Source organism: Bison bison, unplaced genomic scaffold (genome assembly GCF_000754665.1).
Source record: "Bison bison bison isolate TAMUID 2011002044 unplaced genomic scaffold, Bison_UMD1.0 scf7180017864180, whole genome shotgun sequence".
Classification (NCBI taxonomy): domain Eukaryota; kingdom Metazoa; phylum Chordata; class Mammalia; order Artiodactyla; family Bovidae; genus Bison; species Bison bison.
In genome coordinates, this window is record NW_011494752.1 from 7,738,038 (window position 1) to 7,748,932 (window position 10,895).

Below are 10,895 nucleotides of genomic sequence, written 5' to 3' on the forward strand. Positions count from 1 at the left end.
TCCTCAACAAGAGAAGTCACTGCAATGAGAAGCCTGCACACTGCGACTGGAGAAGGCCCTGCTAGCAGCGACTAGAGAAGGCCTGCGTACAGCAACGAAGAGCCAGCACAGCCAAAAATAAACAAGTAAATAAATAAAGCCAAAAAAAAATATGATGGAATGCTAGTGTACGTAAAAAGAGAAAGGAAGCAGTGGTTACTAATTTGAAAAGCATAAAGTAGTCCATAATTTTTAAAAAATATTAAATGAAAATAACCTAGATTACTTAGGCCTTCCCTGAAACAGATTATTTTTATTATATTTTATTATATATATATCAGAAGCCACTGCTTTCCTGCAGAGAATTTATTTTGTGGCAACACAATAGCTAAATTAGAGTACTAACAAGTACCAGAAACTGAAAACTTCTACTTCCATTAGAAAGAAACTCTGCAATCTAGGATGACATACTGATAACTCTACCTTCAGTTACAAAGGATGTGAAGTCATATTTATTTTCAATGGAGTTATGTATGCATGGTTAAAGCTAGGGGAAAAAAACAAAGAATAGTTTTATTTGAAAGAGACTATTTTACTAATAAACATAGACCCAAGTTTTACTAATAAACCATTGTTACCACACATACACAAACAAAAAGCCTTTTTTCTCCTTAATATATATATTCAAAAAATATTTTTAATGCCAGTTGCAAAGATATATTAATAACCTTATCCCTTTCAAAATAGCTGGACCAATACAGAGGATTAGAAAACATCATGTAAGCAATACAAACTGTTTGTGGAGGTAAAGGACCTTTGTAAAAATTACGTAACTACAACTATTTCCAAGGGAGAAAAAAAGTAGAATGATTACATTTCTGCTTTTAGCAAGGACAGTATCAATAAACTGACATCAGAATACATAGTTCAGGTACCAAACAAAAAAATTTGAAGTCTGTAAATTCGTAATTAAAGGCATATGATTTTAGCTTTTTAAGATTCATATACACTTGATATTGAAACATTTTGGCCTGGGCTGTAATGCTTCAGTTCAGTTGCGCAGTCATGCCCGACTCTTTGTGACTGGATATCAGGCTTCCCTGTCTATCACCAACTCCCAGAGCTTACTCAAGTCCATTGAGTCGGTGATGCCATCCAACCATCTCATCCTCTGACGTTCCCTTCTCCTGCCTTCAATCTTTTCCAGCATCAGGGTCTTTTCCAATTAGTCAGCTCTTCACATCAGGTGGCCGAAGTATTGGAGCTTTAGTATCAGTCCCTCCAATGAACATTCAGGACTGATTTCCTTGAGGGTTGACCAGTTTGATCTACTTGCCGTCCAAAGGACTCTCTCGAGTTTTCTCCAACACCACAGTTCAAAAGCATCAATTTTTCGGTGCTCAGCTTTCTTTATCGTCCAACTCTCACATCCATACATGACCACTGGAAAAACCATAGCTTTTGTTGGGAAAGTGATGTCTTTGCTTTTTGATATGCTGTCTTGGTTGGTCATAGCTTTTCTTTCAAGGAACAAGCATCTTTTAATTTCATGGCTGCAGTCACCATCTGCAGTGACTTTGGAGCCCCCCCAAATTAAGTCTGTCACTGTTTCCATTGTTTCCCCATCTATTTGCCATGAAGTGATGGGACTAGATGCCATGATCTTAGTTTTCTGAATGTTGAGTTTTAAGTCAGCTTTTTCACTCTCCTTCACTTTCATCAAGAGGCTCTTTAGTTCCTCTTCACTTTCTATCATAAGGGTGGTGTCATCTGCATATCTGCTGCTGCTCCTGCTGCTAGGTCGCTTCAGTCGTGTCTGACTCTGTGTGACCCCATAGACGGCAGCCCACCAGGCTCCCCCGTCCCTGGGATTCTCCAGGCAAGAACAATGGAGTGGGTTGCCATTTCCTTCTCCAATGCATGAAAATGAAAAGTGAAAGTGAAGTCCCTCAGTCGTGTCTGACTCTTAGTGACCCATGGACTGCAGCCCACCAGGCCCTCCGTCCATGGGATTTTCCAAGCAACAGTACTGGAGTGGGGTGCCATTGCCTTCTCCCTGCATATCTGAGGTTATTGATATTTCTCCCTGCAATCTTGACAGAAATATTCTACTTGATTTTTTTTTATTTTGGCCATGCTGCATGGCTTGTGCGATCTTAGTGCTCCTACCAAGGACTGAATCTGGGCTATGGTAGTGAAAGCCTGGAATTCTAATCACTAGGTACCAGGGAACTCTCTATACTTGATATTATAAGGAAATAATGGGGAATAGAGTGTATCTATTTAAAAGACTACAATATTAGAAAAATTAAGAATGCTTTAAGGCTAAATATTCTGCATACATATAGAACAACTCTCTTGGGTTCAAACATAAATGTCATAGGAGAAAATAGTCTGTGCATTTCACTAACATAGGGTACCTAACTGGAATGTAGTACTGCAGAAGTACTTTGAAGATTTTTCCACAGTTAGTAAAGATAAGGCTACTGCTTTTAGAAGCTGTGAAATAAAAAAATAGATTAGTTTCTGGCCCTGTTCCTGGTATAGTTTTCACAGCCTTCATAATTTCCTAAGTGATAAGAGCACTAGATATATCTTTTATTCTAATATTTGATCTTTGACCTTGATTCCAGACACAGAGCTCCTAAATCCTTTGCAATTTCTTGGATGACAGCAGTGTTTTTTGTTCTAATGAGGCATCTCTTTGTGGGCCCCTAGATAGCTTCAGGATGGGAGCTGGTCACCATACAGATCAAACTCTGATTAAAAGCTTCTTGGAATTTTCAGCCCCATCATCCATCTTGCAGGAAAGGGAAAGGAGTTATAGATTGAGTTAATGATCCAGTATGCCTAAGTGATGAAGCCTCCATAAAAATCCCAAAACACAGAATTGGGCTGGCGGGTGCGTAAAGGCGCTAGAAGGGTGGTGCACTTGAGAGAGATAGAAACTGTGCTCCTTCCCATATATCCTGTGCTACACCTCTTCATATGGTTGTTCATCTCTTTTATTATGTCCGTAATGGTAAGATAGTAAACCATTTCTCTGAATTCTGTGAGCCATTCTAGCAAATTATCAAACCCAAAGAAGGGGTCATGGGAACCCTGATTTATAGCTAATCTGTCAAAAGCAGAGATGACAATGTGGGACTTGCAGCTGGTGTCTGGAGTGGCAGCAGTCTTGTGGGACTGAGCCTGTAAGTGTGGCATCTGATGATGATTCCAGATAGACAGTGGCAGAATTAAACTAAATTGTATGATACTCAGCTGGTGTCAGAGAAATACTTGATGGGCAGAAAACCCACTCATCTGGTATCAGAAGTACGGTATTGGTAGTTGTGTTAAGGTGAAACACAGAAGGGTTTTTCCTATAGGGGCTTAATTCAAAACCATTAAAACAAAACAAAACAAAAACAAGGGCTTCCCTGGTGGCTCAGTAGTTAATAATCTGCCTGCTAATGCAAGAGACCGGGGTTCAATCCCTGGTCTGGGAAGATCCCACATGCCGTGGAGCAACTAAGCCTATGCACTACAACTACTAGAGCCCGTTCCAAAGCCCAGGAGCCACAACTACTGAGTCCATTCACCCCAATTATTGAAGCCCATGTGTCCTCGAGCCCATGCTCTGCAACAGGAGAAGCCACGACTGAGACGCCTGTGCACTGAAACTCAAGTTTCTCTCCGCGACTAGAGAAAAGCCTGCACAGCAACGAAGACCCAGCTCGGCCATAAATAAATAGAATTAAAAAGAAAATAAAAACTGCAGGTTAAAGCCCAAAGTTGAAAATTTCAATCCAGCTACTGAAAAAGATAGCAAGAGCTTCTTCATTTATAATAAGAGATGGAGTAGATGAACTAGATGATTTTTAAGATAACTTACAGCTTTGTGACCCTATGATTTAGGAATAATTAAAAATGATATTACCTAACACTGGAAACCAACACAATACTGTATAAACAACTATACTCCAATACAATTTTTTTAAAAAATGATATTACCAAATTCAGTGGTTTCCAACCACAGACACTGCCAAAGAAGGGAAAGCCAAGAGTCAGGTGCCAAGGCTCCAGTCAATTCATTCTACTCTTTCCAGACCAATCGGTATGAATTTCCTTTATTCTAGCTATGTTTACTAGAAAAAAGAGGAATTGTAATGCTTAAAAAACAAAGAAGTCTGAAAACTATCACCTAGATAAAATGAAAGTTGCATCAGATATACAGCAACAATATGCAGATTTCTAAGCAGATATATTTAATGACAACTTGACTCCATTTACACTGATAATTATAAAGAATGTCAAAAGTAATTGAGTGATTGACTATATAAACCATTAGGCATAATTACTGCAATATTCAGAGACAGTATTGTCCTATGACATATTTTGCAGAAACTTTCCAGAAATTTAAAGACAGACCATGGTAAAGAGGAATTCCACTGAAATTCTATGCTTTTAGAACTAATCATAATCACTTTTAAGTATTGGAATATATATTTACCTGTGGTTCTTACTGCATAAGAGGCTGAGTTATGTTAAAGAAGCAGGCAGGCAAAGTTGTGACACCACCCTACACTCAAGTCCTGGTTCAGCCAGAACAGTTCTGTTTCCATGGTTTTAGACGGGTTTTTTTTTTTTGCAGTGCTGCCTGGCTTGCAGGATTTTAGTTTCCCAACCAGGAATGGAGCCTAGGACCCATCAGTTAAAGCACAGAATCCTAATCTCTGGAGTGCCAGGGAATTCTCACAGATTTAATGTTTTTAAAAATTATGCTTGAAAAAAGAATCCTCTCAGAGTAGGGAAAGGCTCTTAATGTGTGCTCAAGTTGGAGACAATGCAGGTATAGAGTGTGGAGGAAGGGGCCTTGCTGATGAACAAGTGTTGGAGCAGGCATCAAGTGTTAGAAGACTGGAAAACTGACGAGTCAAGGCAGGACCCTGTGCTTGCGGCTCCTCCTAGCAATAATAAAACTAAAAGCTAGTAATTTTCCTTGGAGACCACAAAAACTGTTTATGGGGGAGAACCATGAAGAGTCAACTCTAAAGGACACAATCTACTACAACAGGAAGTCTTACCTTCTAAATCAAATGACTTCAAATAAAAATGCTGGTTAAGGCAACAAAGCAAACTCATTTTGCACTAAAATACACTAAGACATTAAAAATAGAAAATGTTTCCTAGTTAATAAGGAAAAGACAGTGAAGGAAGATGAGTGGAGCAGGAAGGCACTGGGTGACAGATACTTTGATTGTAAATGAGAAAAAAGAGATTCCATAGTATCCTTCTTAACCATATAGCTAAAGCTAGCTGCTCTATTCTTTTTTCAATTGTAGAAAACAAATTTCAATTTATTTTTTGTAAAACAAAAAAACAATTTCATTATAATAGAGATTTTCTTGCAAAGAAGTTTAACACAGTATTACTATTCAAAGATACTGTCATGAAATAAAATATTATATCTTGGGACTCTGAAATATTATTTTTAAAATATTCTGACTATTTATATAAAATAGCTGGACATGGGTTACGATAGTAAACCTAGAAAACCAAAATACTAAATAATAAAGATGGAAAAAGAGATAAAGGCTACTCAGAAGGAAACAACAAACAAATGTTCCAGAAGGCTGCAATGGAAGAGTTATTATAAATGAGGACTTAATCTAATTCTGATATTCTTTGTACCAGAAAAGAACTCTCTCAAGAGAGGAGAGTTAAATTTGTTTCGTAATTCTCATGAAAGCTACTGGGGCCATATATTTAACATCTCTCACAAGTATGACATTACTACCAACATTTCAATAAAATATATCAGCTACAGTATATTGAAGCTATATCGAGTCCACTGAGGCTGGTTCAGATAGCAGGCCACTGATTAAGGGCTTAACACCTGTACTTTCCAGAAAGAAAAGTTAGCAAATGACTGAATTTGGCTTTAATTTTTATTTCTACCACTGAATTAATATGCTTGGCCTTGATCAAGATCCTTTATTGGCCACAAATGAATTAAAATTTATTTTGATTTCCACAGCAAGAACTCAAGCTCAGTTTTGTTTACATGCTATTATTTAACAGGAAAGCCCTAAGTTAACAATATGTTAAGTGTACACAAAACTTTACTCATTAACTTTCTAAATTCTTTTCTTCTTATACACAGTCAGTAGCAGATAGAACCATTAAATATAAATTAAAACTTACAGGTTAAAAAAGTATCGAAGAGAATTAAGCACAAATAATTGAATCAAAAGGAAAGAATTTATCATTGGTACATTTTAAACATAACTCTCAATTACTTCAAATGTCTGTGACAATCTACTTGTTAAAAAGAACATCTTGCAAAAAATAAATTCAGTCCACAATACTATATTGCTAATAGTTCCTTCTTTGTTTTTGTGATTTTATATTTGTGACCAAACAAAACTAGATCTTTCCTCTTCTCAATTATTAGATCAAATCACAAAAATTTAGGTAACATACAATGGATGGTTTCTATGAGGTTGAACCATATGATTTTGCTAATATCCAACTATTTTTGATACACAAAACAAGTAATTTTATATGGTTCAACTTAATATGAAAATTGGATGAGACTCATGCCTTCCGCATTTAAAATAATTTCAACTTGCAATGTCTTTAAAGGAAACCTTTATTTACAAAACTTAAGGTTATGTAACTATTAGTAAGTACAATAATTAATAAAAAAGAAACATTTCCATTATGGCGTATAAAATAAAGACCTTCTAAGGATAAGATGTTTAAAAAATGCTACTGTGCCTTCAGATTTAAACGATGACTAAGCATTTCAATACAAACAGAAAATTCCATACTCACATGTTTAAAGCAGGTAACTGGAGCTGCTATAAAGCTATTGCTATTGATGTAGTTACCCCAGTTGAAACCTTCTGTGGAGACTGCTGCTGAAATAAAATAAGTTTAGATATATTGGAGTTCTCAGATCGTTTATTTGTAAGAAGGTTATTACTTTATAATGTGAAGTGACACAAATGTATCACCTCTAAATTTTTTCCTATAAAGACAAAACTTCTGTAAATAAACATGAACTTCAGCATGTATCGTATTTGCAAACAAATAGTTTAACTTTTCTACACACAAGGTATGCTCCTTGGGAAGTGAGGCAAGAGCTCTCCAATCATAAGAAACAAAGAACACTGAAAGAAGACACGTTCAGGATAACAAACACTGTTCTGACTGCTCCTGTGTTTTATTCCCATGAAGCTCTAACTGCACACTTCATTGAAATTTCTATCCAGTATTTACCACCTAATACTTTCACTATGGCTCCTTATTGTCTTACTCCCTACTTACTGCCTTGCTTTCACATTCCTGTTAAGAATCTTTCTGTTAGAAAAGACCCTTTCCTCAATCTCCTTCTCTTGTTACTCTCTTCTCCCCAATCCCTTTGAAGCCTAATAAATGTCATATTTCTTTGCCTTATCACCACAACGTTTCCCACTGTTCACAGCTAGAGAATCAATGCATAAAAAATAAATAATAAACCAAATAAGAGTATTATTAAGGAGACTGTCACAAGCACCATAACTTGTGAACACTATACTTTTCTAGGATAATTTACTGAAATCAAGGAAGCCTAGTGTCATATGTACAAATAGGGAACAGAAATAGCTTAGTTAACAGGATCTAAAATTAAAATGTTATTAATTAAAACTAGATGAATTAGTACCAAGTATTTTACCTCTATTGCATTCACCCATATTACCTGATTTAGTCTTTGCTTGATTTTGTAAGGTAGCTTGATACTGAGCATATGCAGCTAGTTTAGCAACTAAAGGTTGTTTCTGAAGAACTTTTGCTTTCTTTGTTGGAGGCTTACCCTAAAACAAGAAGAGTTAAGTAAATAGGATTCTTTATCATTCCCCACCCCCAAATCTGAAAACTAACTTAATTGCATACTACTCATTTTAAGGAAACATTGAGGGTTTAGAAAATTATTAAAGCAGAGGAAACATACAAGAAAATTCACATGAGAAATGTTTTCTGGAGTTCTGCTACAATGTAGATATCTAATATGGGTAGCGCAGCTGGCACAGACTTAAATAGCAATATGCAAATTAATATATTAATAAAAAATTATATCCCATAAAATGTTAAAATATAGGCTGTGGTGAATAACTGATTTCATCTTGTACTAGATAAATCCAGTGGTTATTCACTCATGCAGGTTGCTAAGCACTGCTATTTATATAAGAAAAAAATAATTCAATGTTTAAACAGCAAGTGACTGAGGTTTATACCTTTAGCGCTAATGCAAAAGATCAATGACAAAATGATCATGGGCCAAATTCACAGTGTGACAAACTGCCATCCATTTGGGTACAGACCATTGCTCAGGATCTTTAGGGGCTGTCTATCTGAAATACAGAAATACATCTAAGTGATGTATTTCCTTAACTTGGGGAACTTAAATAATCCTTTCAGTGTTATGTGCTACCTTATTACAATAAGATGAAGAAGAAAACAACAAATGTGATCAAATAAAATATATTACAAAAATCAGCTATGTGATGCTTTTATAAAGTTGTTTATATGCTACAATAGCAATAAGTGGTCATTTTGTAGGCATTCCAGTCATTTTGTAGGTGTTGATGTACATTTACAGAAAGACGATTTTCTTTTAGTATTATGATTGTTTCCAAAAAGGTTAGTTGGATTAACCAAATACCCTTGGTCAAGGTATCAAATGGGTTGCAATCAAAAGTACAAACCAAAGATAATGGAAAAATAAAACCAGAGGGTAAATCATTCCCTGCCAACACTGAAAGTGTCTACCTTGATACTAATTACGAAACTTTCAAAGAAAACCAGGGGGGAAAATGGCTTAAATTTATATATATATATATATATATATATATATATATATATATAGACATGCCTATATCTATATCTATATAGATATACATATAAAGATATTTATTACATTTATACTTATTTAGAAAAAAAGACAAACAATTCATAGTTTACTTTGAATAGTATGCCTTCTCTATTTATAACAGCTGCTCAAATTTTATAGAATGGACAAACTCTAGGGCTCACATATTTCTTAAAAATGTGGGGTATAAAATACTAACAGGCTGGTTAGGTAAAGGTGGAGTGTAGTGAATCACAATCAAATGACAGACAAACAGTGAAAGTCATAGAAATAACAGATAAAAGAACAAGAAGGTTTCTGTACCGTTACCTGAAGTCTGGCCAAAATGCTTGCCTTCTTGGAGTTTGACGAGTAACTTCTTGAACATGAAACACTGCAGAAACGCTTTGTTTTAGAGTAAAAAGCATCTCGCACACCAACCATTCCACACATTTCACAGGTAGCTAATTAACAAATAAAAACACTGGTGTTATGATCATAAAACTGACTTTCGTCTAACAGTTTAATAATTCCTCCAATTATCTAAAGGTTTTAATTTTTAAAACATTCCTTCAGGCAGATAGAAAATTTCTTCTGTTACATGTGATAGAAAAATCTAAATAAAAGGTAGGGGAAAGACTAGAATGATGCCATGGCTATAGGCTCCAGAAGGACTGACAATAAAGTCTGAAAAGGCTTTAAAAAGGATCAAAATACACAAACCTAAGTTAGATTCAACTAACATTTCCTTAGTGCTCACCTTGTGCCAGACATTATAAGCTCTAATGTTTGAAAGGATTATAAACAAAAGATGAAAAGTAGTTGCAGTACAACTGAAGATTCATACAAAGCGCAGCACAGGTCTTTAAAATATTGTGAAGACTGAAACCTAAGGGTAACAAAAAGTGAATCTCAAAAGACATACAAATTGTGGGACTGCTGAATTATAAAGTAGTTCTATTTTCAAATTTTTGAGGAATCACCATAGGGTTTTCAATAATGGCTGTACCAGTTGATATTACCACCAAGAGTGTATAAGTTCTCTTTTCTCCACATCCTCCTCAACATGTTATCTCTTGTCTTTTTGACACCAGCCATCCCAACAGGCATGAGGTGATATCTCAGTGTGGCTTTCATCTTCGTTTCCCTGATGATTAGTGACGTTGAGCACCTTTTCATGTATTTATTGGCCATTTGCAGGTCTTCTTTGGAAAAAAATATCTATTCAGGTGCTTTGTCCATTTTTAAATTGTATTATTTGCTTTTTCTGCACTGTTGAGTTGTACAAGTTCTTCATGTATTTTGGATATTAACCCCTTATCAGATATAGAGTTTACAAATATTTTCTCCCATCCTGTAGGCTGTCTTTTCAATATATTGTTTCCTTTGTTGAGTAGAACCTTTTTTAATTTGTTGTAATCTCACTGTGTATTTTAGCTTTTATTAGCTGTGCTTCTAGTGTCTTACCTAATAAATCAATGCCAAGAGTAAAGTCAAGGAGCTTTTTCCCTATGTTTTCTTCTAGAGGTTTTATTGTTTCAGGTCTTACATTTAAGTTTTTACTCCATTTCAAGTTAATTTTTCTGAGTGGTGTAAGACAGATCCAGCTTTTCTTTTGCATGTGGATATCTAATTTTCCAACATAATTTACTAAAAAAAACTACGGTTTCCCTATCAAGTGTTCTTGGTGCCCTTATCATAAATTAATTGACTGCAACTCAGTATATCAGAAAGGTATCTGCCCTCCCACATTCACTGTAGCATTGTTAACAATAACCAAGTTAGAGAAACATATTAGATGCCTTCTGATGAATGAGAGGATAAAAAAACAAGTTATACATATATGTATATGTAAATGCATATGTATATGTAAAGTAGATATTATTCATTATAATACAGTATTATTCAGCCATATAAAGAAGGAAATCCTGTCATTTCTGACAACAAGGACAAAACTGGAGGGGATTACGCCAAGTGAAATAAGCCAAAATGAGAAAGACAGTGTATAGCATTACATACATGGAATTAAAAAAAAAAA

General features: G+C 35.3%; 1 protein-coding gene across 3 annotated transcripts in view; it reads right to left on the reverse strand.

Moving 5' to 3' along the window:
- Positions 1–10,895, reverse strand: part of MBTD1 (mbt domain containing 1) — a 67,873-nt gene that overhangs the window by 26,917 nt on the left and 30,061 nt on the right. The window contains exons 5-7 of one of the 3 annotated variants that reach the window (XM_010842855.1): positions 9,188–9,321; positions 7,709–7,823; positions 6,802–6,884 (exon numbers count right to left, since the gene is read on the reverse strand). In XM_010842855.1, the coding sequence (XP_010841157.1) occupies positions 6,802–6,884; positions 7,709–7,823; positions 9,188–9,321 (332 nt within the window). Of the gene's footprint in view, positions 1–6,801; positions 6,888–7,708; positions 7,824–9,181; positions 9,322–10,895 lie in introns of all 3 variants that reach the window. The other 2 variants (XM_010842854.1, XM_010842853.1) reach the window with 2 other exon arrangements.